This window comes from Eubalaena glacialis, chromosome 16 (genome assembly GCF_028564815.1).
Source record: "Eubalaena glacialis isolate mEubGla1 chromosome 16, mEubGla1.1.hap2.+ XY, whole genome shotgun sequence".
Classification (NCBI taxonomy): domain Eukaryota; kingdom Metazoa; phylum Chordata; class Mammalia; order Artiodactyla; family Balaenidae; genus Eubalaena; species Eubalaena glacialis.
In genome coordinates, this window is record NC_083731.1 from 68509438 (window position 1) to 68536477 (window position 27040).

Here is a 27040-nt window from a genome sequence, read left to right on the forward strand (position 1 = left end):
CAATTTTAATATTATTTTATTGAAATTTAGTTGATTTACAATGTTGTGTTAATTTCAGCTTTACAGCAAAGTGATTCAGTTATACATATATATACATTCTTTTTAAAATATTCTTTTCCATTATGGTTTGTCATAGGATGTTGAATGTAGTTCTCTGTGCTCTACAGTAGGACCTTGTTTTTTTTTACCTATTCTCTATATAAAAGCTGACATCTGCCGACCCCAAACTCCCACTCCATCCCTCTCACAACCCCCTCCCCCTCAGCAACCACCAGCCTGTTCTCTATGTCCATGATTCTGTTTCTGTTTCATAGATAGATTCATTTGTGCCATATTTTTTCTTTTTAATTTAATTTAATTTATTTTTTTATTGTAGTATAGTTGATTTACAGTGCTCTGCCAATCTGCTGTACAGCAAAGTGACTCAGTTATACACATACAGACGTTCTTTTTTTACTATTATTTTCCATTATGGTTTATCACAGGACATTGAATATAGTTCCCTGTGCTGTACAGTAGGACCTTATTGTTTATCCATCCTGTATATAATAGTTTACATCTGCTAGTTTACATCTGCACTCCTAGTCCTTCCCTTCCCCACCCCCTCCCCCACCCCCTCCCCCACCCCCTCCCCCTTGGCAACCACAAGTCTGTTCTCTATGTCTGTGAGTCTGTTTCTCTTTTGTAGATAAGTTCGTTTGTGCTATATATATATTTTTTTAAATTTTATTTATTTATTTATTTATTTATTTATGGCTGTGTTGGGTCTTCGTTTCTGCGCGAGGGCTTTCTCTAGTTGCGGCAAGTGGGGGCCACTCTTCATCGCGGTGCGCGGGCCTCTCACTATCGCGGCCTCTCTTGTTGCGGAGCACAGGCTCCAGACGCGCAGGCTCAGCAATTGTGACTCACGGGCCTAGTTGCTCCGCGGCATGTGGGATCTTCCCAGACCAGGGCTCGAACCCGTGTCCCCTGCATTAGCAGGCAGACTCTCAACCACTGCGCCACCAGGGAAACCCTGTGCTATATTTTAGATTCCACATATAAGTGATATCATATGGTATTTGGCTTCCTGACTTACTTCACTTAGTATGATAATCTCTAGTTGCATTCACATTGCTGCAAATGGCATTATTTCATTCTTTTTTATGGCTGAGTAGTATTCCATTGTATATATGTACCACATCTTCTTTATCCATTCATCTATCAATGGACATTTAGGTTGTTTCCATGTTTTGGCTATTGTGAATAGTGCTGCTATGAACATTGGGGTGCATGTATCTTTTTGAATTATAGCTTTGTCTGGGTGCATGCCCAGGAGTGGGATTGCTGGATCATATGGTAATTCTATTTTTACTTTTCTGAGGAACCTCCATACTATTTTCCACAGTGGCTGCACCAACTTACATTCCCACCAACAGTGGGGGAGGGTTCCCCTTTCTACACACCCTCTCCAGCATTTGTTATTTGTAGACTTTTTAATGATGGCCATTCTGACTGGTGTGAGGTGGTACCTCATTGTAGTTTTGATTTGCATTTCTCTAATAATTAGCGATGTTGAGCATCTTTTCATGTGCCTATTGGCCATCTGTACTTCTTCTTCGGAGAAATGTCTATTTAGGTCTTCTGCCCATTTTTCGATTGGGTTGTTTGTTTTCTTGTTGTTGAGTTGTATGAGCTGTTTTTATATTTTGGAAATTAAGCCCTTGTCGGTCACATCATTTGCAAATATTTTCTCCCATTCTGTAGGTTTTTTCATTTTGTTTATGGTTTCCTTTGCTGTGCAAAAGCTTGTAAGTTTGATTAGGTTGGGATATATTTTAAAACCACTCCAGAGTCACAGCCAATGGCAGCAACAGGAGTTGCCCAGGAAGATAGGCAGTAACTCATGTCCAATAGTAGCTTGCTCTGGCATTCTCTCAATAGAAGTATTATAGTTTTCCTTTTTCTTGCCTGGTGGAATTTAAATAGTACATAGAAAGTTCATCTAAATTCAAATAGTAACATAGCAGGTGCAACATACTTGCTCTAGTCTGCCTAGTCACACAAGAGGATATTGGTTAAATCTGTCTGGATATGGAGAGGAATTTTTATCCTGGCATTTGTCTCTCTACCACCTGCCAACCCCACCACTACAACCAATACGGAAAATCAGGACTGTTAAGTTCACTTTGTAAATCATCAGTGACCCAAGAAAAGACAGACAGATGGGGTCGGGGGGTGGGAGAGAGAGAGAGAGAGATGTTTTAGTCATTGAGGGAAGAGATTCTTGGAAAGAATTCTCATACAATAAATGAATAATCTGAGTGTAAAGATTCACAGTAATTATTTTATTTAAAAGATGATAGAAGAGAAAAAAATCCATTGAAAACAAATCTGCATTAGAGCTAAATAAAAAATGCTCAATTATAACTCTTATAAGACTAATGGTCAATTCTTCATCTGGGTTCTTAGTGAGTATTGGATTCGTGGTTTACAAAGAGCGTGTTTGACCCCAGGGAAAGCAATTAACATCCTTTTCACAAGAAAGCATTCATGGCTCAAGGTCTCTGCAAGCTGGAAGGAACTGCAAAAGAATCAACATAACAAAATCAGTTTTAAAGTGTGATTTACATAATGCTCTTTGGATTCAGGAAATAGGCAAATTCTGATTATCTTATTAATGAGGAGTACATAGGAACAAAAGGATATAAAATAATATGTAATTGCTAAGGGTGTTCTCTCCTGCTAAAGTTGAATCTGAGCCTTGAAGCCAGAAAAATAAAATAGCAGTGGAGCAGAAATATCACTAACTACTGACTCCTCTCAGGAGTCATTCCGTCTTGATCAGTTCTGTCCTCCCAGAGGACAGTAAACAAATAGCTTGTTTACTGGTCCTGAGGCATTGCAGAGATGTGTCCACATGGGGCAGCTACTTACAGAGCAGACTTGTGACCCAGCCTAGTTTATCCCCATGCAGAGCCGAACTTTTGTGCAAATTGAATGGAGTTACTCTGCACTTGATTCTCTTAGTTTAGCAAAGACAGTGCTTTTCTTTCTGGATGCTTGAGAGGCAAATGCTGTAGAAATCTATTATGTGTAGAAACAAAAACAATTAGGCAATCAGCCAGTAGCAAATTTGGGAGCTCCAATTTTAATAGGCCATGGAAGCTCTTCTTGGTGGGTGATCAAAGGATGTTGCAGGAAAATTAAACAGAAAAAGCTATGGCTTTGGGGTTGAAGGATAAAGAGGATGCAAGACTGGGCTTCAGAGTACTACAGGTGGATTGAGAGCCAAACTCCCTGGAGTACTCCTCCAGCCTAAAAGTGTCTCTGTTAATGTAGGTAAAAATGTTTAATGTAGTACCTAAGAGATAGTCCATCCAAATAAACCCATACACAGTAACCTTGAGTCATTGTGTCAATGAATCCACATGGGGAGCCTAAGCCAATGGTGGGTGGGTCAGTGGTTAATGTGCCTCAACCCCTCAGCCCTGGTCCCCACTGGCTCCTCAGGGGCAGCCTCTGTCCCAGGACAGCAGCGACTCAGCCCAGCACCTGGAATATAACAGTTTTGCAATCCCTAATGAATTATTGGGTCTAAGCAATACTCATCGATGGTTGCCAACATCGCAAGAAGAAAGAAAGCTAGATGTGATCTCTCTCTGTCTGGAAGTGCACAAGAGCACACAGGAAGGAAATCATCTTCACCTCCACCAAAATCAAGCCCGAGTCTGATCATGCCTCAGGATCTAACTAGCAGTTTGTAGGAAATAAAAGGGAAGGAGAAGCATCATAAATGATACCCTCAGATGCAATGAGTAAAATACAGAATGTAGAAAAGTGTATAGTTAAAGAACTATATCTAAGAAACTAATCTAGTTTCTTTAACAACGAGGCTGAGACAGAGAGAGAATGAGAACTAAGAGACATTTCAACCAGTCACAACGTATGGCCCTTATTTGCATCCCAATTCAGACTACAATTTTTTTTTTTTATTTTAGGTGTTTTTAAAAATTGTGGTACAATATACAGAACATTTACCGTCTTATCCATTCAGTGGCATTAAGTTCATTCACATTTTTGTGCAGCCATCACCCTCATCCAGCTCCAAAATTCTCGCATCTTGCAAGACTGAAACTCTGTACTCATTAAACTACAACTCCCGTTCCCCCCTCCTCCTAGCCCCTGACAACCTCTATTCTACCTTTTTTTCTACCATGTTTTTATGAGTTTGACTACTCTAGGTACCTCTTGTCCGTGGAATCACACATACTTATCTTTCTGTGACTGGCTTATTTCACTTAGAATAATGTCATCGAGGTTCATACGTGTTGCAGCATGTGACAGAATTTCATTCCTTTTTTAATGCTGAATAATACCCCATTGTATGTATAGACCACATTTTGTTTATCCATTCATCCGTTCTTGGACACTTGAGTTGCTTCCACCTCTTGGCTCTTGTGAATAATGCTGCCATGAAAAAAAAATATTTTGAAGCTCTGGCCAAAGTGATGTATAATTCTTTTCCCCTTTTCCTTTTCCTGCTGGTTGGAAGATGCAGACTTTGTGGTCCATCATGCAGAGGAGGACAACACCCCAGAGATGACGAAATAATAAGATGGAAGAACCCTAGGTCCCCAACAATGACATGGAGCAGAGCCATCATCAACTCAGTTGTTACATGAGAGAGAAGTAAAAAATGCATTGACAAAGCTATTGCAAGAGCTCTACTTATAGAAAGGAGCCTTAAACTGAACTTCTGACTCTACCCATTGATGGGTAGGCACATCCTTGCTTTAGCTAATATTTTCACCTCACCCTGCATGTGAAAACTATTCCTGTCCCTGATGTTTGTGTATTTGGGTGGGAAGTCAGATCCATCAATAAGGAAGGGCCTCGCTTTTGCTCTTAGCAGGAATATGGACATAATTCCTCATTGATATTCAGCACACATGGCCTCCCTGGCTTTGAAATCTGAACACTAGTGAGGATCCATCTGTTTAATATGATATTTTAGGACTTACTGTTATTTGTGATTTTTATCTGGGCACTTTGATCAAGGGTTTCAGTGCTGTTTCCTAACTATAATTTTATTTAATATATAAAGTATGATATAAATGTTTTGGTAAATCATATATGAAAACAAATTGGATTTCATTACAGCAATGACAAATTAAATTTTCTCATGCTTTATTTAACACTTTATTCCCAGAGTAATCCCTAATGGGCAATTAAACTGACTTACTGAGGCTGAGGGCTTCTAGCAGGCCACAGTAACCATATGTTACATCAGACATAAGACACTTAACAAAAGCAATTCAACTGAATTGTGTTATCCATCAGGGAAAATACATGCAGAGTCTTGTCTCATCTCCCAGAAGGAGCAAAGCTATGTGTGAATGTTTTGTTCTGTTTTCTTGTACTGAGTTATCACTTGGTAAATGGTCCTATTTTTTTTTCATTGAAGTATAGTTGATTTACAAAATTTCATTAGTTTCAGATGTATAATGCAGTGATTCAATATTTTTATAGATTATACCCCATTTAAAGTTATTACAAAATAATGTCTATATTTCCCTGTACTATACAATATATCCTTGTTGTTTATTTTATACATAATAGTTTGTATCTCTTAATCCCCTTCCCCATCTCCTCCCTCCCCCCTCCCCTCTCCCCACCAGTAACCACTAGTTTGTTCTCTATATCTGTGAGTCCTTTTCTGTTTTGTTATATTCATTTGTTTGTTTTAATTTTTAGATTCCACTTGTAAGTGATAACATACAGTATTTGTCTTTCTCTGTCTAAATTATTTCAGTACACATAATACCTTCTAGATCTAGAACGCTGTTGCAAATGGCCGAATTTCATTCTTTTATATGGCTGAGTAGTATTCCATTATATATATATATATCACATATTTACCCATTCATCTGTTGATGGACACTTAGGTTTCTTCCATATCTTGGCTACTGTAAATAATACTGCTATGAACATTGGGGCGCATGTATCTTTTTGAATTAGTATTTTTGTTTTCTTCAAATATATACCCAAGAGGGGAATTGCTGGATCATATATGGTAATTGTATTTTTAGTTTTTTTTTTTTTAAGATTTATTTATTATTTATTTATTTATTTGGCTGCATGCGGTCTTAGTTGTGGCACGTGGGATCTTCGTCGAGGCATGCGGGCTTCTCTCTAGTTGTGGCGTGCGGGTTTTCTCTCTCTAGTCGTGGCGCGCAGGCTCCAGAGCACGTGGGCTCTGTAGTTTGTGTCACGCAGGCTCTCTGGTTGAGGCACGTGAGCTCAGTAGTTTTGGTGCACGGGCTTAGTTGCCCCATGGCATGTGGAATCTTAGTTCCCCGACCAGGGATTGAACCCGCGTCCCCTGCATTGTAAGGCAGATTCTTTACCACTGAACCACCAGGGAAGTCCCTATTTTTAGTTTTTTTTTAAATTTTTTAAAATATTTAATTAATTAATTTATTTGGCTGCGCCAGGTCTTAGTTGCGGCACACAGGATCTTTGCTGTGGCACATGGATCTCTTAGTTGTGGCATGTGGACTCCTAGTTGTGGCATGCATGTGGGATCCAGTTCCCCAACCAGGGGTCGAACCCAGGCCCCCTGCATTGGGAATGCGGAGTCCCAGCCACTGGACCACAGGGAAGTCCCTATTTTTAGTTTTTTGAAGAACCTCCGTTGTGTTTTCCATAGTGGCTGCACCAACTTACATTCCCACCAACAGCGTATAGTCCCTTTCCTCCATATCCTTGCCAGCGTTTTTTATTTGTAGACTTTTTGATGATAACCATTCTGACAGGTGTGAAGTGATATCTCATTGTGGTTTTGATTTGCATTTCTCTGATGATAGTGATGTTGAGCATCTTTTCATGTGCCCATTTTCCATCTGTATGTCTTCTTTTTTTTTTTATTTTAAAGATTTTTTTGATGTGGACCATTTTTAAAGTCTTTATTGAATTTGTTACAATATTGCTTCTGTTTTATGTTTTGGATTTTTGGCCATGAGGCATGTGGGATCCTAGCTCCCCGACCAGGAATCAAACCCACACCCCCTGCATTGTAAGGCGAAGTTTTACTTCCACAGGGAAGTCCCTGTATGTCTTCTTTGGAAAAATATCTATTCAGGTCTTCTGCCCAGTAAATGGTCCTATTTTGCTACACAGCAAGGAATCACAAAGCCTTGTCAATTCGACCTCCTAAATCTATCTATATGTTTCCAGTTCATCTACTTCTCTATATCTCCACTGCCACTTTCCTAATGCAAACCACTGCTCCTTCCAACGTGGATTAGTGCAGTAATGTCTGAACTAGTCTCTTGGTTTCCATTCTGGCCCCTTCCTATTCACTTCTTTTTTCCACAGTAGCTAAAGAGATCTTTTTTAAAATGTAAATCTGATTATTTTATACTCAGGCTTCAAACTCTTCTTCAGGGAATGCTCTGGCAGTCCAGTGGTTAGGACTCCACGCTTTCACTACTGAGGGCCTGGGCTTGATCTCTGGTCAGGGAACTGAGATACCGCAAGCTGCGCAGTGCGGCCAAAAAAAGAACCAACCTCTTCTTCAAGTTTATATTTGATCTGAACAAGGCCTGCAAGGCCTTGCATGGGCTGACCTCCCATTCCCTCTCCAACTGGTGGCACTGTCACTGCTTCCTCACTCACTCACTGTGCCCTGCCTGCTGGCATCCCCCCGCTCCACAGACACCAACACATAGGTCCCTTTGGGGTTAGCAGATGCTACTCCCTTTTTTTTTTTAAATGGGGTATAGTTGTTTTATAATGTTGTGTTAGTTTCTGCTGTACAGCAAAGTGGAGTTCCCTGTGCTCTACAGCAGGTTCTCATGCTACTCCCTTTTCTCCAGAACACTAATGATTAAATAAATTATACTGAACACCAAGATAATAAAACCAAAAACTCATCACTTCCCAATTATTTTACTGTATTTTACGATTGTCTATGCGCTCTATTTACATCTAATGTAGCCATAGGGTGAAAATACTATACCACGCCATGCTAATATGCATCTCATCCAACTTCACACTGCAAATCAGGCAAACAGGGACTTCCCTGGAGGTCCAGTGGTTAGGACTCTGCGGTTCTACTGCAGGGGGCCCAGGTTCGATCCCTGGTCGGGGAACTAAGCCGCGAGGTGTGGCCAAAAAAAAAAAAATTTTTTTTTAATAAATAAATAAATAAACTGAATCCTCAAAAAAAAAAAAAATCAGGCAACCATTACAAACCAGGGCTTTTTCTGGGGGTTAGAAAAAGCCAGTTGTTAAACATTTACCAGCACACCACTGCCTATAATAAATCTTTTGTGCTTCCTTTCAATTATTTGACCCAATATAATGAATGCAGTTACCACATAGTTTTCACATTGTAGTGTTAAGTCTTTGTGATTTATTTTCACATTTAATCAGGTCAGAACTCTACAAGGTAGGTATAATAATCCCATTTTATAAGCTAGGAATTAGGTGCCGAGATGATGAAATAATTAAGGGAGTAGGCAGCGGTGCTATCACTTGAAGCCATGACTCCACATCTCATGCTCAACCACTTGCTCGTGTGGAAACTATTGCAGGGAGTATTTCTTTTTGTCTGTGGATGACTGGGGAAGCAAGGACTCTGCCAGGGAAGGCAGGTATCCTGTGAAAGAGAGAACTGAGAGGACAAAGGGAGAGGCAGGGAGAATTTACAGATGGGATCATATAGCCCTGGTGTGATATCGAAGCAAAATTATCGACCTATACCATCACTAGTGTAGGGGAAATCTAATTAATGACCACATTGCCACATTCATTTGTAATTTTTGAATGAAAAGCTTTATGTTAATAACCAATACAGAGTAAGTCTGGCTTATTGAGAAGGATTTTGCAAAAGTTACAAATTCCAGTTATAAGATAAATAAACACTAGGGATATAATGTACAACATGATAAATATAATTAACACTGCGGCATGTTATATATGAACATTGTCAAGAGGGTAAATCCTGAGTTCGCATCACAAGGAAAAATATTTTCCTCTGTTTCTTTGATTTTGTATGTGTATGAGAAAATGGATGTTCACTAAACTTATTGTGATAATCATTTCAGGTTGTAAGTCAAATCATTATGATGTATACCTTAAACTTATACAGTACTGTATGTCAATTATATCTCAATAAAATTGGAAGAAAAAAATTTTTTAAAAAGAAGGATTTTGTGATGGTGTTTTTCTGCCTATATGAATGCCGCTGAAGGTAATACTTCCTCTTGCTAGAATGTTTCTGAGTAAGTATGAACAAAGAGAATCTCTGGCCTAGAGGGACACTGGGCCCCTATGGGAGGGCCAAGGACAAAAATCTGAGAGTGGACTCAGCTACTGTTAATATCATTCTAATTCCCTCAGCTCACCTGTAACATCTCTAATGACTGCTCCTTATCCTCTAATGGCTACATGATAGAACTGTGGTGTTCTAAATTTACAAAACATGTCGTGGTCTTGAAAATTTTTCAGCCATTAGTGAGTTCTTGAGCCTTCCCTCCTTGGCTTGCATTTGTGCCTTAAAAGATTTAATAAGAACTTGAGGGGGGTGGTCCAGGGCGCGCAGAGGCCCGGGCGCGGGCCGCCGGAACATGCTGAGTGGAGCGTGCGGCCAGCTCGCCTCAGCGCTGCGGGGGACACACGCAGAGCCGTCCGCGGGCGCCTAGAGGCGTCTGCACGCGTCGGTGTCGCGGCCGTCCACAGACAAGAGCGGGAGGACGAGGAAACCGCCCCGCGCCTTCGACCCAGCGCTGCTGCAGTTCCTGGTGTGCCCGCTCTCCAAGAAGCCGCTCAGATATGAAGCATCGACCAACGAATTGATTAACGAAGAGTTAGGAATAGCCTGTCCAATTATTGATGGGATTCCTAACACGATACCACAGGCAGCTAGGGTGACACATCAAAATAAGAAGCAAGAAGAACTGAAGCAGCATTAGGTCATACTTAAAAACAACACAACTAAATTTTCTAAATACCATCCACCTTTTAAAAAGTCAGAGTGGGGACTTCCCTTGTGGCGCAGTGGTTGAGAATCCGCCTAACAATGCAGGGGACACGGGTTCGATCCCTGGTCCGGGATGATCCCAGATGCCGTGGAACAACTAGGCCCATGTGCCACAACTACTGAGCTTGTGCTGTAGAGCCCGTGAGCCACAACTACTGAGCCCACATGCCTCAACTACTGAAGCCAGCATGCCTAGAGCCCGTGCTCTGCAACAAGAGAAGCCACTGCAATGAGAAGCCCGCGCACTGCAAGGAAGAGTAGCCCCCGCTCGCCACAACTAGAGAAAGACTGCATGCAGCAACGAAATAAATAAAATAAATAAATCTATTTAAAAAAAGCCAGAGTGGTGTGTAAAAAGTGTAGGAAGAGAATGTTTCTGTCTCTTCCTACATTGACTGTCCTTATTCCATTGGTCTCTTTAGCAGGACTGTTATACTCAGCCTCTGTGGTGTGCTTTTACAGTCTGCTCTTGTTGATTACCATACCAGTTTATGTGTTCTTCCACCTTTGGACTTGGATGGGTATTAAACTCTTCAGGCATAATTAATACAACCAGAGCCAAGATGGTATATCCTAAGGATATGCTTGAGTGTCTGTCTCTGAAAGCTCAACTACATGGAAACACTGGAAACCCACTTAATTTGCAAGAAAGATGCTTTGCCTAGCTTCTGTCAGAGGTTTAGGACTATGGGAGGCTTAAGCTGCAGAGGCTTCTTTATTGTACTTTGGTTCTGCCCTTGTTTTTTGAAGGTTCTCATTTATACCTGGGGTATCAGAAAAATTTCAACAAAGTGTCTTGTTGGAAATTAATATCCCCAGCCATCATCTGATGACTTTATTTCTTATCCCATTCATAATTAAAAGTTACTAGTTTGAAATTTTATATGTTTATTTTACATTCAAAGCCTTTGGTAAAGTCACATGTTACGGATGACTGAAATAATTCCAGAGGAGCTCTGTTGAAGGAGCTGTAGAGAAATGCATTTGAACTAATGTGGTATAAAACTGTAATAAAATGGAAATTTCATGTATTTGCCAAAATTCTGAGTTTGTAAAATTACCTTCATTTCTTTGGCATCACATACTTACATTAATAATAATAAAATAAGATATTGACATTTTCCATTTAAAAAAAAAACAACTAGTCAATCATCTGGGAGTGTAAAGAATTTGTGAGTTTCCTTTTTGCGTGGTGACCTCTGTATCTGTCTGTGATGGTTAATTTTATGTGCCAACCTGACTGGGCCTCAGGTTGCCCAGATATTTGGTCCAACGTTATTGTGGGTGTGTCTGTGAGGGTATTTCTGGATGAATTAACCTTTGAATCAGTAGAGTGAGTAAAGTAGATTGTCCTCCCCAATATGGGTGAGCTTCACCCAATCAGTTGAAGGCCGAAATAGAAAAAAAGGTTCAGTAAGGGAGAATGCACTCTCTCTGCCTGTCTTCAAGCTGGGACATTAATCATCTCCTGCCTTCAGATTTGGACTGGAAATTACACCATCATCTCTCCTGCCTCTCAGGCCTTTGAACTCAGACTAGAAGCATACCTTTGGCTCTCCTGGTCTTCAGCTTGCCAAATGCAGATCTTAGGACTTCTCAGCCTCCATAATCATGTGAGCCAATTCCTATACAGTAAATGCCTATCTATCTATCTATCTGTCTATCTATCTATCTATCTATCTATCTATCATGTGTTTCTCTGGAGAACCCTGACTAATACTGATTTTGGTACTGAGAGTGATCCTAGAGGAACAGGATGTTAAGGATAGGTTTTCCTAAATTGGTTCTGGGTTTTTGGAACTGGCTGTCTAATCTAATTAGATTTAAAGATGCTAATGACTCTATTTCAAGTAGTAAAGAGAACACTAATGGTCCCTGGCATGATTGGGCAATAGAGATACCTAAAATATCTGCACTGGATATGCCTAATTGACCACAAGCAGAAATCCATAGAACCTGTGTGAGAATGGATATTAAGGGTATGGGATCATGGTGGAAAGAACATAAAGCTGGATTAGGCCCAAATTATCGATGTCTGGCATATAATAGGCCCTTAAGAGGGTGAAGGATCTAGCTGTAATATATGTTACCCTGCTGGTCTCCAAAGTGAATCTGTGAATCTGCTTCATGGAGCCCACATCCTCCTTTCCTCTCACAGCTCATAAGCATCCTCTTCAAGCTGGAAGGAAATTTGAAAAGGACAGATAGGAGAAGTCTGTTCTTTATTCAGCAATGTAGGAGGATGCGGTGCTCAATAAGTTTTTTTTTTTTTTCCTTATATCATCATTTAAAAATCTTCACTTCTTCCTTTCTTCTCTAGGCATTTCTTCTTCTTTAGCTATTTGTTCTCCCCCAATCCCTGTAAACACACACACACACACACACACACATTTTTAGGCTTCCCATAAGCCACAGATCAAGGCCAAGCTTCTAATCCTTTACTCTAAAGTTCATTACTAGGGTCATCCAGGCTACATTAAGTCTCTTCTCTTATGGTCTCATATTTTAATTTATTCCTTCTATTTGATCAAAGCTTAAAGCAGCTCTCTTTATCCACTTGTCCTTTATATCTTTTAAGGCCATTTCCCAAGCTGTGACACAAGAATGCAATCTTCCTTTTTAAAACATGCCTGGTCTCCTATTTTTCCTATTAGTTTTCCCAGCTGATCTCAGACACCTGACAGCTTTTCCTAGCCCTATGCTGCACAGACATGGAATTTCTTCAATTATGTGTATGGTTCTGATGCAGGATTCAATACATTACTTGCCATTCTTACAATATCTTACTGTCTGTTTCTCTTCCAGCAAATGTTCATTCAGCCAAAGCCTATTGAAATCTGACAGGGTGTCAAGCATTGTGCCAGATGCTGTGAATAAAAAATGAATAAAACCCTATTTCTGCCTAGGAGGAGCTCATAGTCTAGAAAGCAAAGGCAGCATGTAAACATGTATATTATAGTGCATCGTGCTAAGTATCGCACACTGTGATGTGAAGAAAAATGAATCTTCCTCTGGGGAAGTTGATAAAAGATCTCATAGGAAGTGACATTTCCATTAGTCTTGACACCTAAGTAGGAGTCTGCCAATCAGAAGACAGAGGTGAGAATAAGGGTAAGGGAAGAATAGGGCATCTGAGTAAAGTGTGCAGAGGCTCTGAAATAATTGAGGAACATCCTGCTGTATTCAGGGAGGTCTGATGGGTTAGGTGTGGTTAGGTGTGGTTGGATGTGTGGTGCCTTGAGTGGCAGGGATCAAACTGAGAGGGCCTGTGTGGAGAGGATTGAATTTTATTCTAGAGGCAAGAAGAGAGAGAGGAAATTCTATAAGCAGGGAAGTTTAACAATCAGATTTGTCTGTTACATGTCTATTGTCATTGACCTAATTACAGGGCTCCGGGTTTTGGAGTCTAAAAGGGGTGTACTCTGCTTGTTTAATTGGAGGTGCTCAGGGTGGCCTTTCAATTGAGACCACTTGTGCTAATTCACTTTATTACTCCTACCCTGTCCTCCAAACGCTGTCTCTCTCTCCTTGGCCAGGGTTGGACAGATACTGACAGCCTTTGTCTCTTTGAACCCCATTTTTCTGTTTTGACACCTTCTTTCTTCAGTTACGCTGACCTAGTCTTTGAAAGTATTGCTGACGTTTTGGCCCATGCCACCCTATGCTCTAATCACTCGGGTACAGCCCGCGGCAGTAGCCACACCCACTCAAGGAGTTGCCCGCTCAGGAAGTTTGTCTGCAGCAGCGCGCCGTACTGACGGTCGCAGCGCGCAGGCGCAGTTCCCGGCTCCCGGCGGCGTGTTCCTCTTTTTTCCGGGATCCCAGCGTCCCAGCAGGTGAACCCCGACTCTTCACAGTCAGCCTCCGGCTCCGGCTTACCCTGTGCTCCGGTCCCTCGCCCCGCAGTCCCCCAGCTCCCGGGGCCGCTGCTCTGGCCCGCACGCCTCTGCCGGCGACAGACCCATGGCCGAGCGCGGGGAACTCGATCTGACAGGCGCCAAGCAGAACACCGGAGTGTGGCTGGTCAAGGTAAGGTTTGCGGGGCTCCCGCTTGCGCTCCTCCTTACAGTAGTGTCAGTAACTTGAGACTGTCCCACCCCGTGCGCCTTTTAAAGTTCTTTGCGGCCTTCTCATTAGAGCTTCAGTTATCTTGAGAGGCAGGACTCATTGTTATGCTCGTTTGCAGACGAGGAGATTAGTTGAGGGACGCCCAGTGTTTTTCAGCCAGTTAAGAGCCCGAACCTGCCTGGGATGGATCTCCTTTCCCCACGACCTGGTTTTTCTGGGGCCCTGTCTTGGTGTCCCCCAATGTCAGCCACCGCTCACATTGCATTTTACCCGAAACTGAAGAATTTCTGCATCTTCTCTTGGTGAAGCTGATTTTAGTTACCAGTCTGTGTAAGGAAGTTGAGTGTCTGCTTCCTGTTAGAATTTTCTCAGCCAGAAAGTAGAACTGGTCTCTGCGTACCCTTAAAGTGTTCTTTGAGGTTGTTGGTTCCTATGAAGTTCTTAGGAGAGCTGAGAGAGCTCTGAACTCAGGGAAGGAGAGGCCGTGGACTGGAGTGTTCTTTTAGAGCATGACCTGGTCTCGTGAAACTGTCAGCAAATGTCTTTCATTTTGTTTTGTTTTGTAAAGACAGCAATCTTGATTAGCCCTTAGTGAGCACAGTATTTGTGCTTTACTTTTTCATATTGGGGAGTGTTGTCTTTTAGGAGGGTTTCATAAGACATATGTATGTTCAAAATGGGATTGTGACAGTATCCGAAACTCAAGTAAAATGTAGGGACCTTTGGTTTGTTAGATTTTTAAAAACTTATATCACATGGCTGAGTTCTCATCAGTTAAATCTGAGAGGCCCGTCCTGTCTGCCTCTCTGAAGTAGCTTTCTTATGCTTATTTGCTAGCAAGTCGAACCTGTATTATATTCTTCAAAGCACTTGTCAGAGTCCAAAGTGATTCTGTGTTCAGTGTTGATTACCTCCTTTTCCCCAGCACATGCAGTCACATTTCGCGAGACTAGGCTCCTTGCCTGTCACACCCAGAACTGTGTTTGGCACATGGTAATAGCTCAGATATGTGATGAATGAATGAATGAACTCTTATTCTTCATCGCTAGCCTTAGCCTCTGGTACTCATTTGACTTATCACGGCGATATCAGTGTGATTTAAAATGATGGAGTAGAGACTTCCCTGGTGGCGCAGTGGTTAAGAATCCACCTGCCAATGCAGGGCACAGGGGTTCGAGCCCTGGTTTGGGAAGATCCCACATGCCGCGGAGCAGCTAAGCCACCCGCGTACGCTACAACTACTGAGCCTGCGCTCTAGAGCCCGCGAGCCACAACTGCTGAAGCCCGCGCACCTAGAGCCAGTGCTCCGCAACCAGAGAAGCCACTGCAATGAGAAGCCCGCGCACCGCAACGAAGAGTAGTCCCCGCTCGCTGCAACTAGAGAAAGCCCGTGTGCAGCAACGAAGACCCAACGCAGCCAAAAATAAATAAATAAAAAATAAATAAATTTATAAAAATAAAATAAAATGATGGCGTAAATAAGCATCTCTCTCCTCCTGCATGCTAAATGGAGGGGAATCATTAGGGAGGAGAGCTCCTTTACAGACTGAAAGAGCTTGTAAAGATGGTGAAGCTTGAGACGATGTGTTTGTGCTTGGAGCACAGTAAATGCTCAAGAAATGTTGTTTGCCTTACAGAGAGATTTGGATGGGTGGACAGAGGCCACCCATAGTATCTCCGTAGTATACCATGGAGAGTGGAACTGAAATGCAAGAGTGAAAATGCACAGGAACATGCTGTATCCTGGAAATCAAAGAGGAGATTATTATGCCTAGAGTAGAGGCTTGGGACTGTATACTGATACTGTCACATTGTGAAATGGGGATGTTTTAACTTTAGTCTACAAGAAGTGAGGAAACTTTTGGAGGTTTTTGAGTAAGGCAGGGATGCAAATGATTCTTTTAGGGAAAAAGAAAAAACGAGGGAAAGATAACAAAATTAGAGTCAAAATTAGAAAATTATCACAGGATCATAGGCATTTGATAGTGAATTTTGAGGAGTTAGGGAAACTTTTTCAGCAAAAGTTGTCAGGGTGTGGTGACTGACTAAATGAGGATGTGAAAGAAAGCAATGAATCTAAAGTTAAGAAATTTTAGTGTTCTTTCATATATGACCATTTGAATACATTTTATCACTTTAAAAAGAACTCACCTCAGACTAATGATTTGTTCTGTTTTATAAAGGTAGTTATAATGTTTCAATTATTTATTGTTTGCTGTATCATTGTTTCCTTACATCAATTTGGCCTGCAGTATTTCTTCTTTTTCTAACCTTATGTATCAAAGAAAAATAACAGGCTTGCAAATACTACATCTTTCCAGGGTGTGAAAGGACTTTCTTTTTTTTTTTTTTTTTTTGGCCAGTTCTTGTTCTCTGACAACCTTATCTCTTAAAGAGGATGAGAATTGCTATCAAATAATTTCTGTTCTAAAATCCATTCATGTTCCCTCTTTATTTTTCAACTTTTATTTCTGCTTTAGTTAAAGGAATGCTAGTAGGCAATGAGGTTTGATTTGCACACCTGTCAGATAGTTTGAATTTGTTTCATTTGTGCTGGGATTAGCATCCAGTATGATTTTCATGCCCATATCCTAAGCATATTTGGATTTTTATCTCTGAATTATAGGAATAAATTATATGAGAGCTTCAAGTTGTAATGGTTAATTTCATTTTCAGCTTTCTTTGTGTGATATTAAAATATAACATGTTTATAGAGTTTTCCTTCTTACCCAATTAGAATTTGTGAATAGAACTACATACGACTTTAAATCTTTTCAGTACACGTTAGTATTTCTTATAAATAACGCCTTGAGTTCTGATCTTTGAGGATCATTTGTTGTAAAATACATGAGTTTCTTCCTAGAGTATCGCAAGTTTATGGGCCATTTTGTTCATATTTTATTAATTCCATCACTAGACAGATATAGAAAAGGATAAATACAGTAAGGGCTATACATACAAGATCTCTGAGAGTTTTAAGTAGGAAAAAAGTTGTCAGGTGGGAACAGGGAAGACTTTGGGGGAGGTGACATTTCAGAAGAGCCTATGGAGTTGATTAGTTAGAAAAAACTTCCCAGCAGGGCAAGTGAGTGTGTTCAGGAAAAGGTAAATACAGTGGAAGGTTGTGTACCAGGATATCCACTACCTGTAACTGTTCTGGCCTAATGAAATGCCATTTCTGGAGTTTTGAATATCTTAAATCTACAAGAGAATGATGATCTAAATAAGTTTTGATAGATAATAGACATGATTGGATTTAACTTCACAATAGATGTCACCTGCTGAAAAACATAAACAGCCGCAGTTTTTACCTGGGCAGGGAGCTAGTCCCTTGTAGTTTGCATTGCCCTATTTCTGTTGCTCAGTCTATGCCACTGTTAGCTTGCCAGCTGGTACCAAATCAGGATCTAAAAATGATATTTAAAAAATTTTTAGCATAGTTCTTTTGTTTGGCTTCCAGTATTTATTTATTTATTTAAAATGTATTTATTTATCTATTTATTTTTGGCTGCGTTGGGTCTTCGTTGCCGCATGCAGGCTTTTCTCTAGTTGCGACGAGCGGGGGCTACTCTTTGTTGCGGGGCGAGGGCTTTTCATTGCGGTGGCTTCTCTTGTTGCGGAGCACGGGCTGTAGGCACACGGGCTTCAGTAGTTGTGGCACGTGGGCTCAGTAGTTGTGGCTCATGGGCTGTAGAGCACAGGCTCAGTAGTTGTGGCGCACGGGCTTTGTTGCTCCACGGCACGTGGGATCTTCCCGGACCAGGGCTCGAACCCGTGTCCCCTGCATTGGCAGGCGGATTGTCAACCACTGCGCCACCAGGGAAGCCTGGCTTCCAATATTTAGACTTCTGGAAAAAATCATCTTATCTAGTTATGATTGGCAGGAGGGTAGGGTACCTGATGGGGAAGAGGGGGAGATAAAGCTGCCAGGGTTTTTAGGAGTGGTGGGGTTTTTGTAAGTAATGAATATCATACTGGAGCTTGAATTATAAGAAATGCTATCTTTTGAGGGAAATGGACAGGTGGAGGTATTGACAAGCGCTGCAATGGGTCCAACCAACAGCTTCCTAGCCAGCAAAAAGATGTGTTTCAAGCCCCATCAACCTTCCTCTTCTAAGCATTTTGATTGATACTTGTTGGAGGAGAGGATCAGGACAGGAGGGATGGACGCCATCCCCTGTGAATATTGGGTCCTCCATTCAACAACTCAAATGCCACCAAGCTCAACTTTTATTTTTTCACAGACAGATAAACAGTTGGACATTGGCAGCCAGAGAGAAAGCTATGTACCAGGGAGAGATGAAACCAGAATGGGTGATACCCCAGAGTCTTGCAGGAGAAAAAGGAACTTATATTTATAATGTACCAAGTATTTTACACAGCAAACCTGTGAAGTAGGTACTAATTATATTTTTCAGATGATAAAATTGAGGTTTAGGGAGGTTAATTATCTTGCCCAGGCATGGAACAGTAATTCAAATTTAGGTCTGTTTGGCTACAAAGCTTATGCCAGAAATAGGAAATGTCTTTTTTTCCCCTTGGTTCTCTTTAATGAATCATCTCCCTGGAGACCATAGGTGAGGTGGGGGACTTTGTTTTTATGGCCTTGGGTTTTGTCAGCTCCATATGTTGACCTTCAAGAAAACGTGTGAGTAGAAGCTGCCTGTCATTGACTGGGTTCCCAGGGAAGCTGGTTCTGAGGAGGAGGTTAGCATGCAGAGGTTTGGTGTGGAGCGCTCCTGGGATCATCACCTATGGAAGGAAAAGGCCTTATGCAGGATTGGGTACAGGGTGGTTTGCCCCAGGAACAGTGGGCGATCGTGGCCAAAGGGCCTGTCTTCCGTGGAGGCAGTTCCACAGAGAGCTAACAGCTGAGGGCTATCTGTGGTCGCTCCCAGCAGCTAGGGGAATAAGGCCTTCAATCCTAAACGAGGGAAAGCGTGTCACATCAGTGTCTTATACAGTGTCCAATACTCCGGGAGAAACAGGGCTTTGGAGACTAGTAGTTGGGGAACTAGATATTTGATGACACAAAGTTGGCAAACAAGCTTAGGGGAGTAACTACTGTATATAATCACCTTAGCACCTTGGCTTCAAAGGCACTGTTGACCTTACAATTGACCTGTAGCTTGAGTGAGCGGATTGATTCATCCAACAAGCTTTCAGTGATCGCCAGTCATTGTTCTAGGCTCTGAGTGTGTTAAGGTGAGCAAGAACAGACATGGCCTGGGCTCTGTAAACTAGGATCTGTAGTCTGCTGCTGGAGAGACACATCAGTCAAGTCCTGACGAAGACAGTTCCAAACAGATACGGGCACTGAAGCAAGGAGGACTGTTCTGTGAGTGTGAATAGCAAAGGAACTTGACCTAGTCTGGGAGGTCAAGGGAGTTTCCCTGAGGAAATAATGCTTAAGTGAGTCATTTTCTTTTTTTTTTTTTAACATCTTTATTGGAGTATAATTGCTTTACAATGGTCAAAGTGAGTCATTTTCTGTCACACTCCCTGGTCTTGGGAAATCTGAGAAAACATCCCTGTACCCATTATCTTGTCTCCATCTCATTTTCTTTAATGAATGTGTAGACAGTGGAAACAACACAGATATCTCACAAGTGACATGTTGACAAGAGTGTTTTGCAGAAATTTACTAAGAATAGAATTCAGGTGTTCTCATCCAGAAAAAGGTAATTATGTGAGGAGATGATATGTTAATTAGCTTGACTAGCGTAATCATTTCACTGCATATATCAAATCATCATGTTGTACACCTTAAAAATAAAATATAATGTTTTAATTAAAAATATCAGCTGTCCAGGGGCTTCCCTGGAGGCGCAGTGGATAAGAATCTGCCTACCACTGCAGGGGACACGGGTTCCATCCCTGGTCTGGTACGATCTCACATGCCACGGAGCAACTAAACCCGGGCACCACAACTACTGAGCCTGTGCTCTAGAGCCCACGAGCCACAACTACTGACCATGAGCCTAGAGCAACAAGAGAAGCCACCGCAAGGAGAAGCCCGCACACCGCAACAGAGAGTAGCCCCTGCTTGCCACAACTAGAGAATGCCTGTGTGCAGCAACGGAGACCCAACACAGCCAAAAAATAAATAAAATTAAATCTTAAAAAAAAAATAAAAATAACAATAAAAATATCAGCTGTCCAAAAAAAAGTATTTTGGAGCCTTGGAACCACATATACCGTTATTTTTTCCTTTTCCTTCTACCTCTTTTTTCACAACTTAATGGGCTGGGACTTCTGGGAAGCCCATTTCCGTAAGCTCTTGGTGTAGAAAGTTATATATGATTGACATAGTATCATTGTATTCTACTATTTTTCATTACAAGGGTATAGTATTTTGGCAACCTTTTGAATTAAATAAGCTGGTAGGCTTACCTGGGAACTTACTTTTTTTTTTTTTTTTGGCCGCATTGCACGCAGCATGCCAGATCTTAGTTCCCTGACCAGGGACTGAACCCGTGCCCCCTGCAGTGGAAGCGCAGAGTCTTAACCACTGGACCGCCAGGGAAGTTCCATGGGAACTTACAGTTTTATTATAATAATGATGACAATGCAGTATGAGTTCCAAACTTGTTTTTATCAACTAACTACTTTTTTTAAGTTGGCAATTGCTTGTATTAGATACAATTATTGTACTGGATTCGATTCTTAAATTTGTTTTAGTGTATGGATATAGTTACTTCACTTAGAACTATTGTCTTGTTGTTTGGTGGCCTAAATTGTAGTCTCCAGCAGTTTGATCATAGAATCTTCTGACCTGGTTAATGTACTGAAGAACAGTGGTCTCATCAAGCGCTCCAGAACATTCTTTTTTTTTAAATTAATTAATTTATTTATTTTTGGCTGCGTTGGATCTCCGTTGCTGCGCGCAGGCTTTCTCTAGTTGTGGCAAGCGGGGGCTACTCTTCGTTGTGGTGCACGGGCTTCTCACTGCGGTGGCTTCTCTTGTTGTGGAGCACAGGCTCTAGGCATGCGGGCTGCAGTAGTTGTGGCTCACAGGCTCTAGAGTGCAGGCTCAGTAGTTGTGGCATGCGGGCTCAGTAGTTGTGGCTCGCCGGCTCTAGAGCACAGGCTCAATAGTTGTGGCGCACGGGCTTAGTTGCTCCGTGGCATGTGGGATCTTCCCAACCAGGGATTGAACCCGTGTCCCCTGCATTGGCAGGCGGATTCTTAACCACTGCGCCACCAGGGAAGCCTCAAGAGCTCCAGAACATTCTTGTCTTCCCTTTATCTTAATAGCATTTCAGGGAACCAGCAATGAGGGGACAGTGGCAGGTTGGAAAATGCTCCACTCTACTATTGGTGTTTTCCTCTCTTCCCCCTTATTTTAAGGTAGATCTCTGAAATAAGGTTTCCCTTTGAGAGTGCAGTGAGATTTATTAAAATTAAATTCTGTATCCTGGATTTATCCTAATAACACCATCATTGTCATTACATTAACATTAGTAACATTTTTTCAACAATATCCAGTCATTAAAATAATAACTCTGTTCCTACTGTGTGCCAGGCTATTCTATATGCTAGGGATGTGGCAGTAAACAAAACACACAAAATATCTACCTTGTGCAGATTGCATTCTAATGGGGAGGGAGAATGGACAATAAACAGATATGTATATAGCAGGTGATAAGTGCTCTGAAGAAAAACAAATCAGGGTAAAAGGTGTAGAAGGTAGCTGGGGATGCTATTTTAATAGCATGGGGAAGGGCCTCACTGATAAGGTGGGCCTTGAGCAGAGACCTGAAGGAAGTTATGGGGATGCCCTTCAGATATCTGGAGGAAGAGCATTCCAGACAGAAGTAACAACGAATCAAAGGCCCTCGGATGGGATGGTGTTGGGAATGTTCACAGATCTGTGTGATTAGAGTCAAGTGAGTGAAGGCAGTAGGAGGGTCATGGATCCATAGATCCATGAGGCCATGGATTGCAGCGGACTGAATCATCTAAGACATTAGAGGATTTTTACAGTGAGTGACATGGGAAGCAAGTAGCCATAGAGAGGCAGCTTGGCGTGCTGATTGTGGAGCTAGACTGCCTAGGTTAGAATCCTGGCTTCCCACCGCTAGTAATTGTGGGACTTTGGACAAATGATAACTTTTTTGGTGCCTTAGTTTCTTCATCTGCGAAATGGAATAATAATAGAGTTGTTCTGAGGATTAAGTGAAGTAAAATTTTAAAGTGCTTAGAAAAGTACCTGGCACATGGTAAGCACTATGTAGATGTCTGTTAAATAAATTGGAAGGCTTTGAGCAGAACAGCATCATCTGACTTAGGTTTTAATATGGTCACTCTGGCTGCTGTATTGAGACTAAAGTGTACATGGACAAGAGTGGAAGCAAGGGAATCAGGAGGCTATTACAAGAGATGATGGTGACTTGGATTAGGATGGTAACCCTGGAATTGGTGAGAAGGACGTGGAGTCTGGATATAATTTGAAGGTGTTGCTGACAGGCTATGTCAGTTAATTGGATGTGGAATGTGAGAAAGAAGGAGCTATTCAGAGTAACTCCAGTTTCAGACTGAGTGCCTGGAAGGACGGCGTCGACTTTTACTGAGATAGGAAAATTGCAGGAGGAACAGGTTTATGAGGGAGAAATAAGAGTTCTGGTGTGGATATTTTGAGTTTGAAATGTCTAGTGAATATTCAGATGGGGAGTTTGAGTAGGCAGTTGGATATATAAGTTGGGACTTCGGGGGGAGGGCTATAAATTTGGGAGTTGTCATTATACAGAGGGTATTTAAAGTCAAGAGATTGGATGAGATTACATAAGATTGAGTGTGGATAGAGAAGAGGAAAGGTCTGAGGACTGAAATCAGGGCCCTCTGAGGTTAAGAGGTCAGGAAGATGAGAATCTAGATGTGTGGAGACCAAAAAGGAGAGTCCAGAGAAGTAGGAGGAAAATCAAGAGAGATTGGGGTGACTTGAAGCCAAGTAAAGAAAGTGTTTGAAGAAGGAGGAAACAGTAAGTTCTCAAATATTGTTGATAGGTCTGCAAGACGAGGACTAAACATTGGCTTGGCAATATGGCGAGCTTTTGTAACCATGGGAACCAGTTTCAGTAGAGTAGTAGAGGGGAAGCCTGTCTAGAGCAGAGCAAAGTGGCAGAGGAGGAGCTGTGGTCAGCCAGCAGAGACGGCTCTTCAAAGAGCTTTGCTGTAGAGAGGCAGAGAGATGGGACAGAGGGTGGAAAGAATTATAGAGCCTGCCCTTACCCGGTGTGTGATCATGAGTTACTTTACTAACCTCCCTGTGCCTCAGTTTCCTCATTTGTAAAATGGAGACAGTAAAAGGATTGTGTGAGAGTTAAATGGTTAATATATTTAAAACATTTAAAAGAGTGCTTGTCACTTAATGTATTAGTTATCTATTGCTAGATAACATTATCACCACAGACTTAGTAGCTTAAAATAGTGTGCATTTATTATTTCATAGTTTCTGTGGATCAGGAGTCCTGGTGTGGCTTAGCTGGGTCCTCTGCTTCAGAGTCTCTCACAGGATGCAGTCAAGGTGTCAGCCAGGGCTGGACTCTCAACTGAAGCTGTGACTGTGGAAAGATTGTTTCCAAGGTTCCGTGGCTGGCAGAATTCAGTTCCTCTAAGGTCGTTGGACCGAGGGCCTAAGTTCCTAGCTGACTGTTCGCTGGAGCCTGCCCTTAGTTTCCTGCCACATGGGCTTTGAAGCAAGACAGAGGTCACAATCTGATGTAACCTAATCACAGAAGTAACATCCCATCCATCACCTTTGCCATATTGTATTGACCAGAAGGAAGTCACAGGTCCTGTTCTCACCCAGGGAGAGGCAGTTACACAAGGGTGCGAATATCAGGAGGTGGGGATCATTGGGGGCCATCTTAGAGTCTTCTGCCGCATTTAGTAAGCGCTCTGAGTGTTAGCTATCACCATCATCATTGTTACTCTGATGGGGGAATAATTACGTAAAGGGAGTGGAGGAAAGGGTAGAATTGAAGGAAATATGTCCTTGATTAGACTACAGGGAAAAATTCATTGCACACCTGGAGGGATTGGCCATTCATAGTTCATCTGTTAAAAGGGGAAAGCAAAGTAAAAGCCCCACCTGTGGCTAAGCGGTAGATTGATTGATTGATTGATTGATTTTTTTTTGGCCAAGCGGTATGGCATGCAGGATCTTAGTTCTCGAGGCATGCGGGGTCGAACCCACGCCCCCTGCAGTGGAATCTGTGGAGACTTAACCACTGGACTGCCAGGGAAGTCCTAAGTGGTAGATTTGGAAGTATCCTTTTGATTGTTCGTCTTTCCTCAGTGGAAGAGGAAGGAAGAAGTGTTACATATTTGAGGAGTGAAGAGAACATGTGACCTGTCTGCAGTGGCTTTCCCACTGCAGGTGAGAATTGACCAGGGAGAGGGCGTTAAATTGCCTGGCATCTTGAAGGGCTTACTTGATGTTAGTAGCCGTGTATTTCAAGGGAGACCGTTTAGCATGATTGTTTTTCTTCAGCTGCTCAGGTGCAAGTGTGGAGGAAGAATAGCACGATCAAATAGAACAATAAATAGATAAATCAATTAATTAAGTAGTAGTATAGCTTGGCTTTAATCAGCATTAGGTTCTGCCAGGCCAGTATGATGGAGGGAGTTAGGGGCAAGAGAATGGTTATAATGATGGGTTGTGAAATGTAGCTCTGTTGAAGAGAGGCATGAGGACGTAAGCAGACAGGGACAGTGTACAGATGTAGAGTCTGTGATTTGAGGGATGGAAGAATTGTTGGAGTCGAAGTACTGAGGAAAGGGCCAGGAAGTTAGGAGGTGGTGGTCAGAATGGTTCCTTGAAATACAGTTTGCGGAAAGGGGTACTGTTACTGATAACGAGAAAGTCTTACAGTATCTAAATGTAGGGCTCATTTGAATCAGTAACTTGGAATATGAGGAAGAAAAGCCACCATCTTTCCCCTGAAGACTTTGTTAGGGAATACAGCTTGTGATTGCTTGGTAGAGTAGGCTGCTATCTGTAGAACATAGTTTTCTCTTTGTGTTAGAGTAATTGACAAGAAGGTTCCCTGGGGCTAAAAATCAAAGACAAGCAAGAAGCAAAGGCTCACTTGTTAGGCAGTATTTCAAGATTGAGGCCATGAGGTAATAATTTACATAGTTCAAGGATTCAGGGTTTTATTTGATGTTGTAACAGTATTTGTCCAGATCAGTTTCAGATCTTGTATTTAGTTCTGACAGGTAATGTTGACATTTGCTTCTTTGACTAGCCAGTATCCTCTTGCTCTGACACTCTTAACAGCACCCTGCGTTTACAGTAAGTGCTATAACAGCACTTACTTAGCGCTCCCTCTTTTCAGTCTGTGTGATTCTAATGGTGTTGACTGTCCCTCACCAGAGGTGTCATTGACTCAGGCTGACAGTGCAAGGATCTCATCTGTGGGTTCAATAATAGGCCCAAGGAAGGACACATGACCTAGTCAGAGCCACGAGAGACAATTACAGTTTTGCTGGGGATTTGGGGAAGGAGAACTCTTGCTCTTCAGGAGCGGCTTCAGCCATCTTGCTACACAAGGGGGAAGGCTGGCAAAGAAGTGAGTCAGTGTGGTGAGAAGAGATGAGAGATGGTGAAAGAGTCCTGGTTACATCATTTGAGCCCTTAATCAAGCCACTTTAAAACTACCTCTGGAATCTTTAGTTACTTTTGCCAGTAAATCCTCTGTATGCCTAAGTGGGTTTTCTTCTCATTTGTAATCAAAGGAGACCTAGTAGGTAGATACAGTTATCAGAAGGAGTTTGCCAAATCCTCTAAGTATGCATGGATAAGTGGAGTGCAGTGTAGTTGAAACTTTAAGATGTGGAATCTTCAAAACCCCTTTTCCTTTAGGATCCTTTACATACTCTTATTTAGTTGTATAACAAAGAGAGCATCTGACCAATCTGGAGTCCTCTTGTGTCTGTTACTAGCTAACCATGTTATTTCAACCCTCTGAGCCTCGGTTTTCTTATCTGTAGAATGAGGAGAGCGGTAGCAATTTTGCAGGGTGATTGGGAGGATTAAATGGGATAGTGGGTGTAAAATGTGTAGCACTGTATCTGACACTGTTGGCTCCCTTCCCCTTCATCTTTTCTAGCATATTGTCTGACACGGTAGTTGTTCAATATATTTCAGTGTAAAGAATGAACAAATACCATTAGGATCTTCTTTTATTCTTGAACTTTTACTATATCCAGAGCACTGCTACTTGTTTGACTGATGGTCAAGTGGTTCTTTTTGCAAAAGAAATTTTGCTAGATAGAATTTTTTTTTCCTTTCCAGCCTTGGAAGGTCTCTCTGACTCAGTTACACATTCAAGTTCATGTTATCATTCCAGGATTACTGTGGGAAATAATAATGACACCTGACACTCACTGAGTACTTGTTTGTGTGAGGCATTATGCTTCATACTTTATATGTACATATAAAGTATGAAGCATACCTTAAAAGTATGTACTGATTCCCGAGTTCAAACTACTTGTTAGAAGAAATGAGATAAGGTCCATAGTAGGCATTCAGCATATATTCCCTTAATCTTTTTGAGAATTAAAACCCTTCTGATTACATATATCTAATTTCAGACGCAGCACAGTTAAGAACATAGATGCTGGAACCACACTGCCTGGATTTGAATCCTGGCTCCTCATTTGCTAATTATATACCCTTGGCTAAACTTTATAATCCCTGGGTGCTCCAAATTCATAATCTGGAAAATGGGGATATTCCCTGGTGGTGCAGTGGTTAGGAATCCGCCTGCCAATGCAGGGGACATGGGTTCGAGCCCTGGTCCGGGAAGATTCCACATGCCGTGGAGCAACTAAGCCTGTGCGCCACAACGAATGAGCCTGTGCTCTAGAGCTCACGAGCCACAACTACTGAGCCCGTGTGCCACAACTACTGAAGCCAGCACGCCTAGAGCTCGTGCT

The 27040-nt window shown here is 41.9% G+C and overlaps 2 protein-coding genes and 1 pseudogene across 2 annotated transcripts in view; all 3 read left to right on the forward strand.

Annotated features, from left to right (window-relative positions):
* Positions 1-9614: 9614 nt before the first annotated feature.
* On the forward strand, positions 9615-9959 carry LOC133076570 (protein preY, mitochondrial-like; annotated as a pseudogene).
* Positions 9960-10397: 438 nt separating this feature from the next.
* On the forward strand, positions 10398-10574 carry LOC133076535 (phosphatidylinositol N-acetylglucosaminyltransferase subunit Y-like). Its single transcript, XM_061171068.1, has one exon. The coding sequence runs from the start codon at positions 10398-10400 to the stop codon at positions 10572-10574; it is 177 nt and encodes a 58-aa protein (XP_061027051.1).
* Positions 10575-13791: 3217 nt separating this feature from the next.
* Positions 13792-27040, forward strand: part of GTF2F2 (general transcription factor IIF subunit 2) — a 143882-nt gene continuing 130633 nt past the window's right edge. Inside the window, exon 1 of the mRNA XM_061170685.1 lies at positions 13792-14056. Within this exon, the coding sequence (XP_061026668.1) occupies positions 13991-14056 (66 nt within the window). The 5' untranslated portion in view covers positions 13792-13990. The remainder of the gene's footprint in view (positions 14057-27040) is intronic.